Source organism: Triplophysa dalaica, chromosome 23 (assembly GCF_015846415.1).
Source record: "Triplophysa dalaica isolate WHDGS20190420 chromosome 23, ASM1584641v1, whole genome shotgun sequence".
NCBI classification, from domain to species: domain Eukaryota; kingdom Metazoa; phylum Chordata; class Actinopteri; order Cypriniformes; family Nemacheilidae; genus Triplophysa; species Triplophysa dalaica.
This window is the reverse complement of record NC_079564.1, coordinates 16,714,123-16,737,430: the sequence shown is the minus strand read 5'-3', so window position 1 is coordinate 16,737,430 and position 23,308 is coordinate 16,714,123. Positions and strand designations below refer to the sequence as shown.

Here is a 23,308-nt window from a genome sequence, read left to right as displayed (position 1 = left end):
CGTTCTCGCCCGGTACAGTGCAGTTAAGCTGGTATACATCCGCGCTAAAATATCAAGGTGAAAGTCATCATAGCTTGCGTAGTATAGACCCAGCTCCCAACCCAACTTTGAGAATAGATTAACGGCGACATTTTTTTTAACGCGCGATAATAGTCTCACTGCGTTAACGGCGTTAACGCCGTTAACGGCCCACCACTAATGTAAACATTAGGGGCACTGGCCAATAACATTCCACTAGAACATGTAGGCCTAAACAACTTGAGCCTTTACTCACTCCCCCTTAGAGCAGATCCTCCTGTGTTCCACTGGCTCCACTGGCTCAGAAGGCCAGCCCTTGTAATTTGGCCTCCTAGACCTTTTACCCTGACTGAACCATGTTTGCACAGCTTCCTTGGCATCAAACTCTTGTAAACTATGTCCCTCCATGCTAATTCAAATCAAGTCCTCCACAGTGTCTACATGCAGGGACCCCTGACATCAGATTTAATCCTCTTCTGAGCAGAAAATCCCCTTTCACATATAGCAGAGGAGACCGGGAGGACCAGCATGATGTGAACAAGATGTAGGATGTTCTACAAAGAATGGATCATTAGTGTAGGTTTTATTTAATCAAAAAGTAATAATTACTAACTTAACAAGGATATGATCATAATGGGGTACCCTGTAATCAGAGCAGAATGGCAACTTCGTTACCATCATCCCCCATAAGGCATGGTAAGACTTGTCCATGTAGTTCCTAAAAATGAATCTCTTCATGGATTGATACTCCTCTCTAGCCAGATTGAAATCACAGCCATTTCTGAAAAGAGTGAAAGGAAAAACTGACCAAACAGTCTAGGTTAAGGATCAAAGTAGATGTTTGAAATGTTGCTCTGTGTTATACTTTTTATATCTTTATGATAATTTAAAATGAGTCACTAACCTTGTTAACACAGAGGAAAAGTGGTCTAGCAGGAAGTCAAGCTCCTCTGCACCATAGTCTGTCAGCTCTCGTTGCTCTGCTGGCCAGGAATCATGACTGAATATCTTGAATGACTTCACTGCCTTTGCTGATGCTGATGTAGACTCTTCATCTATCAAGGAATAGAAGTACAGAGTTGAGAGAAAAAGAAAAATGATGATAGCTTATCTTATTTTCACAGATTTTTTTAAATATATAATTCTGTGCTTTCACTTACAAAGCAGACTGCTGAATCTTTGCTTTAAATGAAGCAAAGTGCAGTGGATGGTTGCTCTCACTGCTTGTTGTAGCTTAGGTGTGCTTGCCATGGAGAGTCCTTCCTTTCCCAGCCCAGCAGCTTCACCTTTGATGGTGATCCCCTGGGTTCAAAAAACATTCAACATTTAGACAAGGAAAAAATTAATAAATAAATCAACTCCAAATCTAAAATTTACTTTAAAAAAACTGCTCACCTGAAACTTGTACAAAAGGTGAGTCTCCCCCTCACCCTCTTGTTGTCTTATCTGGGCCTGAAGGTCTGCCAGTAATTCTGCCAGCCTACAACCTGGCTTGCATCTCACTGACATGGCCTCAATAGTTGCAAGGAGATTCTCAATCCCATTCACAGCCTGTAAAACATTTCCTTGTGAAAAACAAGGGTAGAAGCTACATATTCCTTGATTAAAATTATTTGTTTAATTATACTTTTCTTAACATGTCAACATTACCTGAGGCAAAATAACATCATTTCTTTGGAGAAGAAAGCTGAATTTACTTATGGCCTCAAACAAGTCAGCCAAGAAGTGATAGAAACCCACAAAGCTTCCATCTTCCATCATCTTCTTGACCTGCAAGACATAACCAATTACTAACCACTAACCACCAATATCAGTTATTTTGTGTGCCTCCCAAATATGATATCATTTTGAAATTAAATACAGACCTTCATTGATCTCCCAGCAATATCAGCATTGGTGGATGATGCAGTCAAATGTTCCATGTGGTAATACACTGCTGTGAACTGGCCAGGGTTCTGCAGATGTTTATCCTTTCCTCCAGGTTTTAGCAAGGTTTGGAGGGCCCGGTTCACATGTGGTAGCCAGCGTGTCCCACTGACACTACCTGGTACATTTACACGAACACCCAACTCCTCTCCAAGTGCTCGTAGTTCTCTCATAGACTTGCTGCTAAAGTGATATGTCTTCCAAACCATGTTGAGGAGATTGTAGACATGATCCACCATCGGAATTTTCCTTTGCACAGATAGCATTGCCAGCTCCATTCTACAATTACAATGAATTAAACTTAAAATTAAACATGCATTTTTTTAGGTTACTACCCTATCTTTATTCTGAAGGTTCACATTTAACCTACCTATGTGGCATGCGATGAAAAGGGACAATAAAAGCCCCTGCCTCAGCTTGGAGGAGGGCTATTACCCCTCCTTAATGCCCGAGGTTGACTGCTGCACCATCAGCTCCCATGGCAACGGTCTTCTCTAACCACCCTGTTTCTGCCCCTAGATGCTGAAAGGACTCTCTGGTGGTGTCATATTCACCTTAAAATGCAAGCACATGACAATGGTGTACAATTATGTCTTACACTGGACGAAAACACCAGTTGCCTGAACAGTTTTTTCCCTCTGTCATCATCACACCTCACAGCTGTTGTATTATGGCACCTTAAGTGATTATTTAAACTTATAAATATTCAAAGTAAAGACAGCTGAATAAGTTAGTGATATAGGTCTAAACATAATTTGAATTAAACTTACCTTGAGCGTGTGCATGTTTCACTTCGATGTGGCCAATCAAAATATTCATTGGTTTCCCTTCGTTTAGGATCCTTGCGTATATGATTTCGCATTCCTTTGTTGAAACGTCGGTGTCCCCATCGATCATAATTGATAAATACGGAGCATCCTTGATTTTCGTGTAAGTCTTCACCTTCAAAGTATCCGCAATTACTCCAACGAATTGTGCGCATGCTGTATCGTCAAGTTTTAAGCCATTCTTCCTTTGAAGGTCGAGCTGGCTTTTGTATTTGGTGAAGGGTAGTTCCTCTTTAGCAACGAAGTAGGCCGTGTTAAATTTCAACATCACCTCTGCCTCATCTGCGCTCTGATTTACAGTCATTTGTCTTTTAAAAGCAACCGGCAGTGGCGTTGCTTTCTGATTTATAAACATGTCACGACATACTCGATGTTTCAGGCTGAGATTGTGTTTAATCAGTGTATTGTGTTTAAACTGCGAAGTGCCTGTACTATCGGCAAACTTTGTGTTCCCCGCAGTTCTGGGGTAGCTGCTGCAGTATTCGCAGTTCATATAGTTTGACTGCTTATAGTACCTCAGCCAGCTGAATTCTTTCAGCCAGTCCTCTCGAAAATGGTGAGTGCGGGCTTTTTTCGCCACACCAACCTCTGACTCTGCATCATCATCCGATGGTGACACTGTAGACTATGGCACTGGTACACTTGCCGCAGGTCGGAAGAACGAATCAATAGTTTGCTTGCTCATAGCTCAGACGCACGAATATATCAGGTTTTGATGATATTTGTCTCCGTTTCCTTTCCACAGATGTTTACGCGCGCTCGATTATCTCTAGGCCCCTCCCCCTCCACGCATTTTAGCCACTTACAGTGACCATTCCCTATTCTTCTCACACGCATTGGCCGCCTCACAGATAGGCATCACTCAATGAAACGCGAGTGTGTGCTCGCGTCTCTGGAGTATGTGTGCGAGTATGTGTGTGTGTGTGTTTGCGTGCGTGTGCGCTCGCGTCTCATTGATTATTTCATTGTTCATTTCATTGATCGTTGAAGTGCCCCTTCCACGTTTAATGTATAAAATAAATACGGAGGGTGGGGGAGGCAAATTTACTGGTAGCACATGTGCGACTGGATGTAAAATTCAGTCGCACACTCTCAAATTTTTGTCGCAAAATGCGACCATTTGGTCGCAGTCTGGAGCCCTGTACCCCTGTCAAAATATTTATGGACTGACTGTATATGCAATGTGAACTGTGACAAATTCACTATTCTTTTCCATTGTAAATGTCTGTCCTTTTATACAGTAAAGTTGATGAGTAAAAAATGGCCGACTCCCTGTTGGGGGGAGCTAAGGTAAGCGAATAGACACCATGTTTATCTTGATGGGAGTGTGTCCCTACCAAAATTTGTGAAAATCAGATGAACATTGGTGCAACTACAAAAATATTAGGAAAATATTAAGAATGATTCAAGTCATACAAATCATTCTTTGCCATTACGTTATAATTTTAGCTATTTACGATTAAGTTTCTTGCAACACATTTTCAGTGAAATCCGATGCACTGTCTTGGAGGAGCACAAAAAGGAGTTAATATTAATATTTCAAAATGGGCGACTTTCTGTTGGCCGGTATCAGCGGATCTTTGGGGCCAACACGGCAAAAAACATATTCACGAATGTTAGGGGGCGTTGTGGAGCCAATGAGGGCTACCTTTGCTGATTTTTGCTTTCAAACCCAAATTTGTCTTAAATGACGTGTGCCCTGTTTCCCATAGGATTTTGACATACTTGTGGCGCTATGTGTTACGTCACAAACTAATTAGCATGTTTGTGACGTAATCACATCGTGTAAGCACTATTTTTTTTAAATGAAAAACTTGACAAAAGCGCTTTTTAGTTAAAAAACGCTTCCAGTGTTTGGTTACAATATCAGCCGAACACCATGACTTTGTGCACGAAGGCAGCCCAGAGAAACATAGCCAGCGTTAAGGAGGTCTACTTGAATTATGAACAGAGAGCGTCTTTGCAATAACTAACCACATATGTGACCCTGGGCAACAAAACCAGTCTTATGGGTGTAGCGATTTTAACTGCATGTTAAAATAAGGATGAGTTTAACTCGCCAAAATAAGATTCTCCACCAGATCTATCAAGATCACATACATGAAATGAGTTATTTAAAACGTCAATTTCAGTCAAGGAATTAGTTAAGCTCAAGGAAAATACGTATAATAATCGTCATTACACATACATATTTTACAATTCTGATAAGCAGTATAGTGATAAAAATCCTACATGTATTCGTCCAGCAAATGCATTAATGATTTATATACTAACGTTATCTTATGACCATAAGTAACGTGACTTTACCAAACAGAATTAAGTGCAGAGGTACCATAGATCGAAACACAGTTTAAGTGACCCGTTTGTGAGCGTGAACACAGAGAACCCATCACAAATGCCTTTATGGTTTTATTAAACTCTACTCTACATGGTAAACATAATGACGACAAACAAATGCATGAATCACAAACGCTCAGGGAGAGAGGGAGAGTGAGAATGAGAGAGAGAGTGAGAGGGAATGGCCGCGAGGCAGGTAAAACATGTCTGAAGACCAATAAAATAATCTTTAACAAAGAGGCATGCTCTTAACGCAGCTACTCTATATTTAGAGACGGATACTTGCAATCTCGGTGTTGGACCAATATCCGTATGCGCATGGATGGAAATCTTGAATGGTTTCAGAATGCAGTCCTGTTGAAACGCTGTTTGGGTTCTGAGTCCAAAGGGTCCATGGTCTAATCGGACTCCCCAGATGGGAAGCCCCAAGCGGGGGTGTCCGTTGGAGTGTCCTCAGCATCCTCTCTTTCCCTTCCAATTCCTAATTCCAAAAGGTATCCCCCGAAGTGGATCGGTGATGGTGTTTTAAATGCATACCTGCCCTGCCCCCAGATGGTATTCGGGCCAATGCCATGAAAGTGTGTTTGCCAGAGAAAGTTCCTTTGTTTCTCATGGCGCCTCATTTGCATAGCTCTGACAGGATGGTCAGTTTGCATTCAATATCTAAAATCACATAAGTTCCTATTTGTCAGAGAAGTTTCTCTGGTTAGCCTCAGATGTTAAGTTAGAGATGACACAGACACTTCTCACCAATGCTTTAAAGCTTTAGAGTCGTAAATATTCTACAGAGAAACCAAAAGGGTTTTCACACTCTAGGTGAGAGTTCACAATCTAAAACCAGACCCATGGAGCCAGGCTTTCTTTGGTCTTTTGATGATGGTATCTAGAAACCAGGACAAAAGGGAGTAAGGGGGTTCATGGCTTTCTACTCATTGATCCAGTCACTACATGGGTCAATTTTACAATTAATCTGAAAGCTGAATAATTAAGCTTTCTATTGATGTAGGAGTTGTTAAGGATAGGACAATATATGGTGGAGATACAGATGTTTATAACTCCGTAATCTAAGGGTGCCAAAAAATTGAAACATTGAGAAAATCGCCTTTAAAGTTGTCCATCAGAGACGCTGTAGCAGGCAGTCCACTCACAAAAATAACATTTTTATATATTTAGGGTAGGAAATTTACGAAATATCTTCATGGAACATAATCTTTACTTAATATCTTAACGAATTTTGGCATAAAAGGAAAAAAAATCATTTTGACCCATACAATGTAGTTTTGGCTTTTACTAAAAATGTTCCCGTGCTACTTAAGACTGGTTTTGTGATCCAGGGTCACATATTTAAAACACAGTACAATCTGTCATACTTAATCTCGTGCACATTTTAGCAACTTCATCCCTACCATTACCTACGGTGCTAGGGCCCTAAAAAAAACACAAAGAGAAAACGTCAGGGCTCTGCACCTACGATAGGGCTCTGCATCCACTATAGGGCTCTGCACCTAGGTGCATTATTAATAATAATAAACGCCAGGAAAACAATAGGGCTCTTCACCTACAGTGCGAGTCCTATGGCTGCACATCGGTTCTGGGGCCCTAATAATGTTCAGAGTGAGCATTTATTTGCAAGACCATGTTAAAAGAATAGTAAAAGAAACAATGAATAATTAACAGCACATATTATTTGTACATTGTTTACCCCTAAAAACCTCACTTTAATCCAGAAATTGCTTAATAATCTTAAATGGTAATAAAACCCTTTTGCTTACGTGACTGAATTTTTTTGTTCTTTTTGCAGAAAGAAATACTCTAAAATGTATGTAAAATGTCTAGGGATGTGCCAAGCCAATCGCAAAGATTGGGATCGGGGGCTGATCAAGGCATTTTTCAACCTGATCAGGAATGGCTATTTCATGCCTGATCATTTCTGATCACATCTAATGTCACACAAGTTTTGTAAACGAGCACGAGCTGTGACTCACAACTGTGTCTGCAGTGTGGAATTAAGAGAGCAGTGGAACAGCTGCTTGCTATTTCTGCAGCAGGAGCATTCCGCAGGGCATTGGCAACGGAACTTTGTTCAATGATAATAATTTATTTCCAAATTCTCAAAAATGTGGATGGATTACAGCGTGTTCACTCAGCTTTGTGACTGTTACGAAATGCTCTAAGACTTGAAGCTTTGAGGATCTAAACGCAGCTTTATTTATACAAGCATTCACCAATTCCCGGGTAGGCAGCAAACATGTGTATTGTGTTGGCAGACCATATGATGAGGGCATTGCCCTCCAGTGTTCTTGAGAGGGGAGTGCCCTCTAGTGTACTTGAGAGGGCACTGCCACTGGTGACAGTGACATAGCCCCCCTTAACCCCCAACATTGACAGATATTTTATCATTTTTTTATAATAATTTTTATCTATTCTGAGCGGAGACTTTGACAAAAAGAGCTAGTTATCTCAGCTGTTTAATCGCAATGATGCATTTTTTTAAGAAATCTACCCACGTTTAAGAGGTCATAAAAAGAGAATAAATGAAGATATAACTATACAGTTTCTTTTATTAAGAAGCAGAGACTCTGTTCTTTCATTTGATACACTCCTGATCAAAATCTTAAGACCGGGGGAAACATTACAAGTAGGGCTTGACGATATGGCCATCTACATATGATTATTAGAATTTAATTATTTTTGTATAGGACTGTACCTTGTGTAAGTTTCAAGTATTAGTTTCATGTTTACCAATAAAATCGAGAATAACTTTTCTAAATGGCTTCAGCTTCAAAGTATAATTCCATAACTTCAAATGTGCTTTAAATCATTGGCATATTTTACACTTGTGTTTACACTTGAATTCTTTTTCGAAGCTGCCAGCGTCTGTTTTACAACAAAATCCTCTGGAGTAAACCTTGTTTTCATAAAGTCAAAAAGTCAAAAAACGGTGGATAAAACCTTGAAAAGAGCCCGCCAAATCCCAGAAATGCCTATTCGAACGGGAGACACATAACATGACCTCGGTGTTCATCAAAATATGGTAGGTAATTTGGGGGGGAATTTTTAATTTACATATTACAGACAATGACGATTCGCACGAGATTAAGATCACAGACAACCTCTACAATACGCTCTGTGCACAAGTGTAGTGACCAACTTCCGCTGTAGCCAGAAGTCGGGATGTCAGTTTCCGGTTTGCTCTCACGCCGTACAAAATGTCAGTGTTTACAAGATGTCTTAAAGATCTGCCAAATATAAACATTAACGATGTACACCCCATCGTTGACGCCATTTCCCCTGCTCCAACAAGCAAGCGGACAGACTCAAAGGATTTAAGCTCGATATATAGTAGAACTGCACGATTAACCTTTAAAATACCGCAATCTCGATTTGAACACCCACGCGATCTCGTTAATGAAAATCAACGATTCTCTGTGTCTATTAACTTACACCTCGGACTAAAATCATGATGCTTCGATATGTGCTGGTTGATGGCGCAGAAGCAGAGAAACGTCTCGGTTACGTCTGTACCCTCAGTTCCCTGATGGAGGGAATGAGACGTTGTGTCGAGAATGACAGATGGGGTTCGCCCTTGAGAACCAATCAACTCTGACTTCTATAGAAAAGGCCAATGAAATTTGCATGCCGGTCTCCGCCTCCGGATGTCCGGTATAAAAGGAAGCCGTCGTGCAGCATTCATTTAACTCTTGTTCTGAAGAGCCTGAGAGCCTCTCACGACTGCAGCAGATTACGATACGTGTTTGTGGCATAAGGGACACAATGTCTCGTTCCCTCCATCAGGGAACTGAGGTTACAGACGTAACCAAGACGTTCCCTTTCTGTCGGTCTCTCGAGGTTGTGTCGAGAACGATAGATGGGGTTACCTGTGGAAAACGCCACAACGCTGTATTGTGTCACAATCTCTAGCGAAGCGACGGTAACAGGCCTGGGCGTGTCATCTCGAAGCTTTCGTGAAACTGTAACCTTCCTGTGTGGTGATCGGGGGTTTCCAGAGCTTTCTTGGAGAAAGATGGGTACAGCCCTTACCGGTGACCGTTCACGGACGGAGGCCATAGCTGTCTTCTGGCGAGAGGCTGTCCGGCTCGGGTTTACGCCAGGTAAGCGCAACTTCCTTAATTAGGGATGCGCTGCAGAGGCCACCTCCTACCCGTGGGGAGGAATATGGTCGACATAGGTATGGTCTCGTCCTTGGAGGAGAACGCATGGAACGTATGAATATTTCAGTTAAACTTTTGCCTTTAAAGTAAAAAAAAATTGGGACTTATGGAATTTGTGGTACAAAATTTCTCACCATGGTCACTTTAGGTTAACCATGAAATATTTGATAATTTTGACGCAAAGTCCTACATATTACCTACCTAAATATTTTTTTTGTCAGAACCTCTATTACATTTACATTTTACATTTAGTCATTTGGCAGACGCTTTTATCCAAAGCGACTTACAGTGCACTTATTACAGGGACAATCCCCCCGGAGCAACATGGAGTAAAGTGTCTTGCTCAAGGACACACTGTTGGTGGCTGCTGGGATCGAACCAGCAACCTTTTGATTTACCAGTTCAGTGGTTTAACCCACTAGACCACCATCTCCTTGCAAATGTAAATGATGTATTACTTTGTCATCAATCAGAATCGTAAAAGAATCACAATTTCTATTTGAAACCAAAGAAGCGGGATTCTCAATTTATCCCGAATCGTTGACCTCTAATATATACCATAACCGTTATATAATATACCGTTATATCCATAACTATGAGGATAAGTAGTTTAATCTGATGATTTTTCATTGTACACGTTATCCCCCACACGGCTCTAGACTAACTTTTTGCACTGGTTGCACTGGTGCGCCTAAGAAACCAGCACAAAAGTAAGGTGCACCCAAATTTTCGACCGCATCACATTTAACACATTTAATATTTAACTGGTTTTACCAGTACACTTTTTTTAAATGTCTATATTGGCAAAATTTACTTTTTGTAATGATTAAATAACAATCTGGTCAACATAAAGTTCTTTATTTGAATCCCAAAATCTACAAGAAAGGGAACTTACTGAAAAAGTGTTGGTGCTTAAAATGCTTCACTGAACTGAAATTTAAACTTGAAAAATCTCAAGAGAAACGGACCAGGGCCTGACATAACCTGGGAGTTTGATGGCTCCTTGTCAGAGCAATGCTTCTGATTTTCGTACGGATCAGGTCTTAACTTAACATTAATCACAAAAATCTTGTTCTTTTCATCTTCTCTCATGATGCACGGCTACATCCACTCTGTTTAACTGACGGCCCTAGGCTACTCACCTTTCTGTCTGACTGCAGCACACGCATTTCCAACAGGCCTGGATTAAGAATTTAGAGGCCCCTGGGAACAAATGTTTTAAGGACCCCCCCACTTCACACACATGCGCACAATAAAGTTTTAAATTAGCCTATACTCAACTCGACTCAACTTTATTTATATAGCACTTTTTACAATTTTCATTGTTACAAAGCAGCTGTACATGAGACACATTGACCACAAGTAAAACAACTGAAGTCATGTACCTGTAAAAACAAGAAAAAAGGTGAAAACACAAAAGACAGACATACAAATGCTCCACACACACAATATGCATACATACTTACACACATTGACATAGACGCACACACACGCACAGTGAAAGCACACATTTGAGATAAAGGAGAGAGAACCACAGGTCAAATATTAAATGGACTATAAATTCTTTTATGCAATATTAATTATGTCTAACTTCTGAATTCTAAACTATAGAATTTATATACTATAGGGTACTATGTGTATGAATACAGGATACAGGAATACTATACAGGATAACATTGAGATGTTACAAACTATGATCACAACCTGACAATATAAACACCTGTGCACATATTTAATCATACAGAATTTACACCACACGATTGCAACAATGCTTTCCTGGACCAGGAGCAACAATATTAAGTAGGGCTGCAACTAACGATTATTTTAATAATCGATTAATCTGTAAATAATTTTTTCGATTAATCGATGAATCGGATAAAAACAAAAACCAAGAAAAGCATTCATTTCCAACCCTTTATTCAAAAACAGAACTAAAATCTTTAGAAAGTGCACAAGCATGTTGCTCCTTGAACATCCCTGAGCTGTTAGAAAAATAATAAAATAAAATAAAAATGGACTAACACAAAAAACATACACATGTATGCTTTACATCTGCCAAATATATAGATTTTTTTTAAATAAAAGTGCCACCTGAGCTGCCAGAACAATAAATAATTTATAAAATCTAAAGAACAATACAAATCAGAAAACTTAACAGGATTTGTTTGAATGTAAGAACTTGTTCTCTACACTACACTCGCAGATGCACACACTCGCAGACGCACACACTTTTGCAGACGCACACACTGACAAACACTGACACACACACACTCGCTCTCTCAAATTCACTTGAAGCTTATTCATTCAATTACTACCATCATTGTAGTAAGTGCAAGCTTCATTTATACACCACATTTTAACAAAGCTTAAGATGACCAAGAGCTATAAAAGAACTTTAAAATTAAATTAAAAAGTACAACACACACAAATATATTTGTCAATAATAACCTATATGGGAGAAAGCACAGAATATACACTGCAAAAATTGCTTTTCTAACTTAGTAGTTTTGTCCTAATGTCAGTCCAAATAAAAAAAAAAAATCTTATATCAAGAAACATGTACTAGACACATGAAAAAGCATAAGAAATTATGTCTTGTTTTCTGAAAAAACACCTCAAATTAAGTGATTTTTTGCTTAAAGCAAGAAAAATTATCTGTCAATGGGGTACGAAAATAATCTTAATGAGATATAATTTCAAACAGAACTTTTAAGCATCAATTAATTTTCTTGTCTAGTAATCTTGATTTAAGACTTTTTAGATATTTGGACTGGAAATTAGACAAAATTACTAAGGAAGTTTTGCAGTGTAGCTATACATGACAACAGATTGATAAATGAATGGTCCAAAAAAGGCGAGTGAATAAAAACGTGTCTTCAGTCTTACAATGCAAAGCGCAAAGTAACTACACCACCCCTGATTATACTGTTATTAACGAGCTAATGCTAACTTGTGATGCTTGTCAATCTGGATAACGAGTAAACACCAGCACCACGGACATTACGTTCTTCACTTCGAAACGGAACAAAAGTATGATTCTGTAGTGACTTAACCTGCTGTTGAACTCCCTTCCTCCTCATCACAGACTCAAACATGTTTGAGTTTCAGGTGCTGGATCATTGCCGCGTTGCTCCCGCCATGTCGCGTTTGCATATTTTGTAGTTAACACAGTTTTTCTGTTTATTTAGTGTGAAATGCTCCCGCACCTATGATGACTTGGGTCGCGCTGATTTCTCTGCCTCCGTCATGTATCTTTCCTCCGCTCGGTTTTTTTTTTTTGCTCCGCCCTGTATATGAGGCGCCGAACTCTGCTAGCATCAGTGCGCGAGAGACCGAGTGTGTTTACTTCGCTCCGCGCTCAAATAAAGTTTTTTTTAATAACCAAACGTCTCCGCGTCGCGCGACACAACGAATCGATAATGAAATTCGTTGACAACTTTTTTACTAATCGATTTTTATCGATTTTATCGATTCGTTGTTGCAGCCCTAATATTAAGACATTTCCCAGCATACTGTAACAGTTACTCACTGGCATGCAAGCAGCACACACTACTACACCTCTATCAATTCAGTTCTATCAGATTCTTCTAATATTCACACAAAAACACGCCAGATTCACAAAACTGTTCTTAGTAGAAAATAATAAAACTTTCATAAGATAAATTACAGAAAGTCCCTGTATGCAATTTTCAAATTTCATTTTTTCTAAGAATAAACGGGCAGTGATTGTCAATGACTTTATTACAAGAGTAATTTGTCCAATTGTTAAACTTTAGTTGTGTAACAAGCACCTCGCGACTCCTGTTCTTATGTAACTTTTAATTTTTTACAATTAACGCCATCAACGAGTAGACTTTTATAGTCAATATACTTTTTTAGCCTATATATTAGCCACTGTGGATTATCTAATAATGAAGGCTGAATATTGGTAAAGTAAGGCAGTTACTGATCACATTATATAACAATATAAAATAATTCCTTATTGGCAAGGAAGCACGAACCAAGTAAATGTAAAAAACTCATACCTTTTAAGACGGCCGCGGGCGTATATCAAGTCTGGCAGAACTGGCAACATTTTCCCACTGAATGAAAGCTAAGGTTTATCCAAGAAATCTCTAGATTTGTCGCTGTGTGGTTCTTCTAATCAAAAGCCACTACAGGGCTAGTAAAAGTGACTTAATCAAAAGACAGACTTCCTTATTTAGAAACACTGTTTTGTGTGCCCACCTCAATGTGCGCGGACCAGAGAAGTGCACAGCAGAATGAATATGGCGAATAAACGCTGTAATGTGAAATTTTCTTCCCATTGCCTGGGCCCCAAGCGCGCATTGGCCCCTGGGCCTGTGCAAGGTGCCGTTAGGTGGTAATTAGTTTGTTTGTGACGTCATCACGCTGTACTTGCGTCTCTGAACTTGTTGTATTTTAATACAACTAAATGGCCAATAAAGCCGTTGTTGTTTATATTTATTCATATATTTAATCTTTTAACGTTTATGTTCATGTGTGATTATCTCTGGGAAAACCCAGCACATGGTGCAAATTTATATAGGCTATTACAGTTTTTGATACCATATTCAAGCCCTTTGCAAATCAGTTTTTGTTTTTCTCATACCTTGTGTGTGTAACAAAAGGTATGGCGAGGAGGTCGGCTGAAGAGCTATGATTTTTAGGAACGGAATTTGGTGGAAAACGTGTTTAACTGATGAAAATAAAAGCACAACAATCAAGTATCACAAGTAAAAGTCATTTTACAGTGGTAAGAGACTTGCTCTTATAACAATTTAATAAAAAAACATTTCATAGATGTGAATTCTATAAAAATACTGTACAAAACTGTTTGAATAAAACTAAAGTGAGGAAAATGGTGCGGGGCACAATTAAAAACGAGAGCTCTGCCATAATCACTACACATGGAAACTAACAAACATCACGGACAGCAACTAATAAGCAGTGAAGCAAGTTTTACGTTGTTTATCATGTGCATAGTGTCTGGACTTTTGATCATCCCTTATGTTTTGCGATCGCGGTCCGGCTCACATGAGCGGCAGACCGGGGATAACTCCTGGTGCTGCAGACTGGCAGTCTTCAGTCTCACGAAAACATTGTATAAAAAAACTTTGCATGTCATAGTTTACACAGGACTAGCGGGAAATGTGCATCGATACTCCTTCATTCTTCAAGTTGTGGGGTTTACTTTGATAGGTTAACCGTCTTTCCCCCATCCAGCGCAACATCCGGCGCGTTTTCCCAGATCGCATCACATGTCTAGTCAGTAACATTGACAGGTGAAAACACGCAGGTCACTTCGCAAGCATATCACGCTGAAGGGAAACGGGGATTTAGCTTTCCTGTAGCTCAGTGGTAAGAGCACTGCGTTAACAACGCAAGGTTGTGGGTTCGATCCCAGGGGATTGCAAATACCTATGTAAAATGTATAGGATAAAGCAATGTAAGTCGCTTTGGATAAAAGCGTCTGCCAAATGTCTAATAAATAAAATATTAAAATCTACAAATTGTCCTCATTGTAAACCGGCAAAACGACGGACTTTCCGTCACTAGTAAAATAAATCCGCCCATGAAAGAGAATTTTCGGTTAACGCGACCTCTGGTACACACACGTAAAGGATATATGGACCACGGCCAATCAGAGGGGGGTCCGCCCTTCACTATCTCTGATTGGTTCAGACCACGATATGGGCCTCATGTGTGTCTGTTATTGAACCAAAGGGAGACTTTCAGCGTTGCATAGACTTTTTTCTCCCTCCAACGGCTAGTCGCACCGGTGCGACCTCTGATTATTTTCAACATTGAGAAATAAGATTGCATTTGTGACCAAATTGGTTGCACTCTAGAGCCCTGCCCCAGAAGATTTAATGAAGACTTTGACATTCGTCCATTTCTCTAATATCATGTTTTTCGCTTAATATTTTGTTCTGAACACTTTTTCAAAGGTTTTGGTTTCAAGAATTGTTATTAATATTTCATTTATTTTGTATGTTTGCAGGTGCATAATTTATAATTTAATTGGATTATGATTTTGCGTGTGTTTATATATTGATTCGTTAGTATTAATTCACAATTATAATTGTTTTTTATTTTTATTTGTTTGGATGTCACGGGATCCTTGTTCGTCTGGAGGTATAAATTGGGGTTCATGAGTGTTGGTGAATTGTCTGATGAAGAGCCTGTGTGCTCAAAACGACCAAGTCTTTTAAATAATAAGGTATTTTTGATATATGTTTCGGAGGTCTGGTGTACCAACTTTTGTTACTACTTCGATTTACTCTCTTGCTCGATCGCTCATTTGAGATTGATGTGCAAAGAATATATTTACGTATCAAAATAAAGCCTTGCAAATTTAAATCAATTAAGACGTGCAAAAGACGTGCAAAAGACGTGCAAAAGACGTGCAAAAGACGTGCAAAAGACGTGCAAAAAGTACTGCAGTGCAAGAAAGGAGGATAGTGAGAGTGACCGGAAAAGGATTTAAAACTAAATAATAACAACAAAATAAATTGAAAAATCAAACGTTTCTTTACATTTATTTTGGATTTATTACACACCACTGGGAAAAAGTAAAGAATCCCAGAACCTAGAACGTATGTTTTAGCGGTTTCAAACAATTGTTCTGAGTGTAACCGGCAGAGATGGGAACAAGTCACATATGGTCAAGTCCAAGCAAGTCTCAAGTCTTAACCATCAAGTCTCGAGTCAAGTCTCGAGTCACAGTTTAGACAAATTAAGCAAGTCAAGTCAAGGGTTCACCCTAAGCAAGTCAAGTCGAGTCCTGATAAGTTTCAAGTCAATTCAAGTCGCAGTACTAAAATAAACCGAGGTTAATTTTTTAGATACATGTTTATTTTTGCACAGAAAAGATGAACTTATATACATACATTATGTATCTTATTCACATTGCTATATATGAATTATATGCATATCTGTGCAACATTAATATCTGAAAATAAAAGTGTTGCTTACACAAAAGAAATCCAGTCTGAAATGTATAATACAATCTAATTCAATTTAATTGAAACGGTCTACACAGAAATGGAAATACTTGTATCTGACAGAATGACTTAAGCATTTATACAGGCTATGAAGCTTATAAACTAAGTATTGTGACTGACAACTTGACTATTGTATGTTTTAAGTATATGATGCTGTAATACTTGTGCTGTCCATTAAAGTGCACAGTAGGCCTATAGGGAATTTGCAATTTATGGGAATCCGGATCATTTTATTGACTTCGATATTGAATCCTGTTTATCAAAATGAACGAATCTTTTTCATTTCGGTAGAATATAAATTAAATGTATGTTAATATAGCCCAGTGATGAAGTTATGATGCTTAATCGTCATCTCTGCGGTGGATGCGCAATATGCACGTTTCATACGTAATATATAATCTGAGAATATTTGTTTTCTATTTGAACTGGTTTCATTATTTGTTGTTATTGTGAGTATAAAAAAAATCCAAACAGTTAACAGATTCGAACTATGAAATTATTCTCGTCAGTATGACCGCAAAGTTTTTAAAGAGTTATTTAAGTCCAAGTGATGTCACCGGCGCGTCCATCACCCGGTCATGCACAGTATATAAGCGAGCTGCTATTCAGCTTCCACACACAGTCCACACAAACACTATTACACTGACTATAAAGAAATTACTTTCTTACCTTTCCTTGTGGTTCTTGTAATGTCGGACGAAATTGGATGTTGTGGTTGTCGTGTCAGAAATCCTCGCGATGCATACTCTGCATCTGGCAAATCTTTTTTATTTTTCACGGTCCAGTTCAAAGTCCTTATAGCCAAACGTGACTATCTGTGGAGCTCGACTGTTGTCCGCCATTGTAACGGCCACAACTGTTTCAAGCCGCCAGGCGCATGCGCAGTTTCCTCTCTATCGTAACTGCTCTACAGTAATTGGCTGTTACACCTTGTTTGGCACGGTTTGAGTTGAGCAGCGTTAAAGGGACAAGCGCTGTTGTGCTGCTGAGTCACAATAATTATTTTAGCTAATTTCATTACTTTACAAAGTTCAAGTCATTGTCGAGTCTTCCATTTAAAGTCAAGTCAAGTCGCAAGTCACCTGCTCTCAAGTCAAAGTCAAGTCAAGTCATTTTCTTACTTCTGTCAAGCAAGTCGCAAGTCCTGAAAATTGTGACTCGAGTCCGACTCGAGTCAAGTCATGTGACCGGTCCCACCTCTGGTAACCGGGGTGGAATCTTTAACAAAAAACATTAATTATCTCTGCTGTTTAATCAAAATGAGGCACTTCTGAAGAAACCTACCCACATCTACGGAGTGATAAAAAACGAACAAATGCATATGCTGGCGTAGGCTGGCAACTTTTTTTTTTAAAGAGGCTGGCGGCGAATTGGTTAACTGTGGTGGTGGCTGATGAACATAGTCATCCACACAAAGACCAATCTTGACTCAGGAAAACTACGGCATGGTAAGGTATGTGCATGGTCGTGTACATTAATCTGACGTGTTAATTATACACAGACCGAAAGCACTGTGATTGTTCTTATAGAACAACTCCCTCAGGTCCAAAGACATCTGTGATAGTGTTGCATTGCTGGTGAGAGTAGAGGGGATTCACATTCGTACATTACATTCACAACGCCGTGACCTAGTATTGTCCATAAACAGTAGGGGTGTAACGATACACCAATTTCACGGTTTTAGAGCCACGATTCGGTTCTGTTCTATTTGATGTGTGGGCAGGATTCATGGCATGACACCAGCAATGTTAAAGAACAAAATTCACTTTTAACTTAATAATAATAATAATAATATAACATTCATAACAGCGCTTCAAACCCTGATTATGGAACTCTACGTCATATTTTGAATTTGGTTATGTCCATTCACTTTTATCAATGTGCTTCTGCAGTCTGCAATCTCTTTAGGATTTGCTGGGTTATGAGTATATTATGAGGACAACGGCTTATTGTTTCTGTCAGATTACTGTCTGAATGCATTCTGTATCGCTCATCATTGCATGAATTCTCGGGCCATTTACACCAATGCTCCACTATAGATAATATATAATTGGTCATTAGACTGAAAAAAATTACAATTGTGTGACCAACATATCTTTTGCATATTTTCTGGTTAAAGGAAGCAGCAGTCAGCAATTTCTTTGCAAATCGATATGGACCTAACATTTGACTCTAGACAAGTGTTTGAAGTGTTAGTTTTTTTGCAACCACTGCAATATACAGAGGCTTAAACTTAAACTTACTGAAAGGTTCAACACTCACATTTTTCTACCTTACATCAACTGCTGTTTCCTTCAGCTTTATGCAGATTCAACATGTCTGTGTTTTCTATTCCGTTTAGGTTGAAAGACAACAGAATGGATGACATTTGGCTGGTGGATGTGAGTGTCCTTTCAACAACCATGGACACAGTGAATTTGTATTGACCAGTTTAATTGCACTATGCACTTACTATGCATTGTTGTCCCTGTGTTGTTCTTATTGCTTCTGTTGTTCACCTCATTTGTAATTCGCTTTGGATAAAAGCTTCTACTAATGACAAGGACTTCCGATTTTGAAACATTATCATCAGTTTGATCAGTTATTGATATTTTTTTGATTCTCTCTAGTTTTTGAATACAGGATAGTGCTGGACGACCAAAAATCTTTATAATGGTATTTTAATGGATTTAGGTGGTTTCCTGTTTTTTCAAGGGTATTCCTGACTGTTTTTAATGTGCAAAACAAATGCCCGAAATATGAACAATATAAGACAAGTTTTGAGTTGTTATCACTAGGCGTAAGGACACTTTAGTAATTTAAACATAAACATTATTAACATTGTCATTCACAAAACAAAGAGCATAATAAATATAGGCCTACCTGCTAACACAAAAAACAAGAATTCTGGATTTTTCCTATACTTTAAAACGGATGCTTAGTTTGGGATTCATTATTATTTGTAAGTAATACATATAGTTGCTTGTATGAAGCATATTTGTGTTCGAGTAAATGCATATGCTAACGTTTGCAAGTTTCTCAGTTTATCTTCACTATACATAGTGTTGGGTAAGTTACTCTGAAAAAGTAATTAATTACTAGTTACTCATTACATATTCAATAGTGTAATTAGATTACTGTCCAAATTACTCTGTCCAAAAAGTATTTAGTTACTCATTACTAATTACTTTCTATATCCTACATCGACCTTGATAAGTTAAGTGATTCAAGGATAGACATGAAACGGCTTATTTAATTCATTCAAATAAATAATATTATTAACTGACCAAAGGATAACAAATGTGAGCACAGATTTTAAAGTAAGACTTTGAATTTTGATGTCAATTACACTATTGCACACGCATATATTTCACAAAGTATTTAGTTTAAGTACATCAAAAGTAACTGTAATTAAATTACAGAAAACATATGAGTTATCCCTTACTTTACTTTTTCAAGGGAAAAGTAATTAAAATACAGTAACTAATTACTTAGTAACTAGTTACACCCAACACTGACTATACACGCTTGGTTTCTTAGTCTGTTAGGTGTAGATATCAGGCAACTTAAATAATTGTCACGAAATAATTGTGTACTGGAAAAATAAGCAAACAAACACACTGACCCCTGTCTTTTGGACATTTGAGGTTGGGGTTATGGTTGTATAGTATAGTTCACCAATTTTTTTGTTAGGACTACACCACTGGTGTATATGCGTATCGGATTGAATAATTTATTGTAGTAAGTGAATGTGATTCATATTGGGTGGATTACAGTCTAGCTGATGTGTGTGTTGTGTTGTGTTGCAGTTTTATGCACCATGGTGTGGTTATTGCAAGAAACTTGAGCCAGTGTGGCAGGAGGTAGGCGCTGAGCTAACACGTTCAGGGTCACCAGTCCGAGTGGGCAAAATGGATGCCACTGCATATTCAGGTAACTTTGTGTGTACATTAAAATGCGTGTGTAAATAAAGAGCGATCTTACTTTAGTCAATTGCTCATTTTTAGTTATTTTTGAATATTTGAGATTTTAAAGGGATACTTAACGCAAGAAACAAAAAATGTTTACTCTCCATCAAGACATCCTATCTGAATATGACTTTCTTCTTGAAGAATAATGCAGTTAAAGTTTTAATACCATGTATAATTTTTTTTCGAAACGGTAGAATGGGAGTGAATGGTTGTCAATTTTTTTAAACTTTGTTTCTTGCCTGAAGTATCCCTTTAAAAACAAGTAGAAATTGTGCTAATTGTTTAATTTCATCCAAGTGAAAATAGCAAAGCGGTAAGAATCAATTTACATTTGTTTTAAACTCCGAGCCAGGCGCGAGTTGACACAGGTTGTGTGTGCACGTGCGTGCATCAAGCCTCATTCAAATTGCCAGATGCGGGGGACAGAGAGATTTAGAGACACAGGCCGTTTGTGTGTGTGTGGTAGTGTCAAAAATATTTATATTTTGATACATATCCATACTGAAAAATCAAAAAAACGTTTCAATACACATGTCCCACAGAGCTCCGCCTCCTCTCAGTGACTCGACTCGTTTGCGCTGGTAAAATAGTGTTAAAGTGTATAAGATGGCCAATGTGTAGTCTCGTTTACGCTTCCCATGTTTACCATAACGCTCTTTAGCAATCCATGATATCATCCACTTGTTACGCTTCGGATAGATGTTTGTAGATGTTAGAAAGATAGGCAGTGAAAGTCTCCAGAACAGTTTAATGCGTGACTAAAAGCCTTATTAAAATCTGTTCATCATATAAATTACATGAATAACTAATTGATGAACAATGAGCAATGCAGTTGTTTAAGTTTTTTTCCGTGGTTTTTTTAATGTTTGTTTAGAAATACAATTATGTGAGCTCTGGTCCATTCATATAAATATGTAAAATATACCTCATTGTCTAGTCTTGTTTTATTTAAAGTTTAATAAAAATCTAACATTTTAGGACCTTTAAGGTTTAGTTCATCCAAAAATGAAAATTCCGTATAAATTACTTTGTTTGGTTGAACACAAAGAAAGATGGAACTGGAAGAATATTAGGAACTCTGATTTCTGGGCCACTATTGACTACCATTGAAGAAATAATTATTGTATTTTTTCTCTGTTCTCTTTAAAACAAAAGAAAATATTTTGAAGAATTTAGCAAAACAAACAGTTCTGGGGCACCTTTGATAACAATTTTAATAGTAGTTAATGGTTCCCCAGAAATGTCAGTTGCAAACATTGTTTCAAATATGTCTTTGTGTTCAACAGAACAAAGAAACCGGTTTGGAACAACTTAAGGTTAGGTAATCCATGAAAGTATTGTAATTTTGTGGTGAACTGTCCCTTTAATGGTATGGGAATTTATTCCCTGTGGGCTGGCAAAAAGTATTGAATATGATTTTTTTTTTAAAGATATATCAAAGTTAGAAATTCCAGTGTCGTGACAACACTACAATCTAAGTGATATAAATAAACAAATGGCTTTCTGTGTTTAGAATAAATACGTACATGTAAATTACTGAGAATTATGGGAATTTTCTTACTAATATGTTGTATCATGCAGGTGTGGCCTCTGAGTTTGGCGTGCGAGGATACCCCACGATTAAAATGTAAGTCCTCCCCATCTCTTAATCTGTTTAAAATCCTCTGTCTCTCTGCTACTGCTTATGGCTGTGACGGTGGTAGGTTTCTACCACAGCGGTGGTAATGGACTAAATACAGCCTTCGACGTGGTAAAATCACACATAAAATACAGACTCAAACTTCTATTAACAAACGTCCGTGTTTATTTTAGCACCTCAGTCAGGGAACAGCCTAGAATTCACAAAAATAAATATCAAATAAATAATACAGCTAAATAATAAACTTGCCTAAATAAGAAAGTTAAATATAAAACAAACATTTGTTGCAGAAATTTGTAATGGTCTCCAGGGCAGGTGCGTTCCTTATGCTGGTTCCTTTCCGTGCATCCAGTGACTCTTCAGTGTTATCTGGCTGATCTTCGGTAATACGCTTTATCCTATTTCTGCCAACTGTGGGCGAATACAGCCACCAAATTTCGGCACAACCTCATGGCCCTGCCAGATTTAGATTATGGTCGAAACAGTTCAGCCATGGCCATTCTAATTTCCTTACAGCGGCTACAATATTATCCCTGTTGTCTGTGGTGGTGCATGCCAGTTTTATTTCTTTCAATCTCCATTCTTGAAATGCATTGAGGAGATTTTCAGATAAGTTATCAGCCGTGTGACTTTCAGGGGTGACCAAAGTTTGCAGGCACCTGCTCTTCAGTTTCCATTCTTTCATTTTAAAATGGACGATCAGACTCAAAATCTTGGTCATGCTAAAGATCGACCACATATCGGTAGTGGCGAAAATAAATCAATTTCTTGCATTTCAGCGATGATGGTCTGCTTGGTTTCATTAAATAACTGTGGGATGAACATATTTGACAAATATTTTTTACTTGGTGGTTCGTATTGCCTGTCGAAGGAATGCAGCTTTGCATCTCTTTGAATGCATGTTGCCACATTTCTTGTTAGCGTCTTCCATTTGTCGCTGTCCCTTCTGTATTTGGTCAGTTTGGAAAATGCCTCACCAATACCAACCTGACCAGCTGGCCGTTTGCGATCAAGGGAACTTGAAAACACTTGTAAAAACTCAGACGGTTACATGACTGGAGATGGCTCTTGAGATTTCAAGTATTTAACACTTTTTTCCCCCCACAAAGTCGACATATGGCTTCATCCAAATTTATTGGTTCACCTCTCTCAGTTGGCACAAATCCCTAATGCTCCTAGATCGGCGATGTAGCATTTGGTTTCCCAACAAGGTTGATCGCTAAACACCAAACTGATTTGCTGAAAGCAGAATAAACTGGATTTTTGCATGCTAAAACTCACCTTCCAATGCGAATTAAATGTTGCTGTGAGCTACAGGGACCGGCCCAGCCTTTCCCTCTGAGCTATTTTACCACCATTTCTCTATGTAAACACGCGATAGACGTGTGGGTTTCAACCTGTGTGTCTCGCGTCTGCAGTGCCTTGCGCATTA

General features: G+C 38.5%; 1 protein-coding gene across 2 annotated transcripts in view; it reads left to right on the top strand.

The window, feature by feature from the left end:
* tmx3b (thioredoxin related transmembrane protein 3b) overlaps positions 1-23,308 on the top strand; it is a 107,153-nt gene that overhangs the window by 4,898 nt on the left and 78,947 nt on the right. For both annotated transcript variants that reach the window (XM_056737748.1, XM_056737747.1), the window contains exons 3-5: positions 18,629-18,668; positions 20,076-20,199; positions 21,819-21,864. In XM_056737748.1, the coding sequence (XP_056593726.1) occupies positions 18,629-18,668; positions 20,076-20,199; positions 21,819-21,864 (210 nt within the window). The remainder of the gene's footprint in view (positions 1-18,628; positions 18,669-20,075; positions 20,200-21,818; positions 21,865-23,308) is intronic.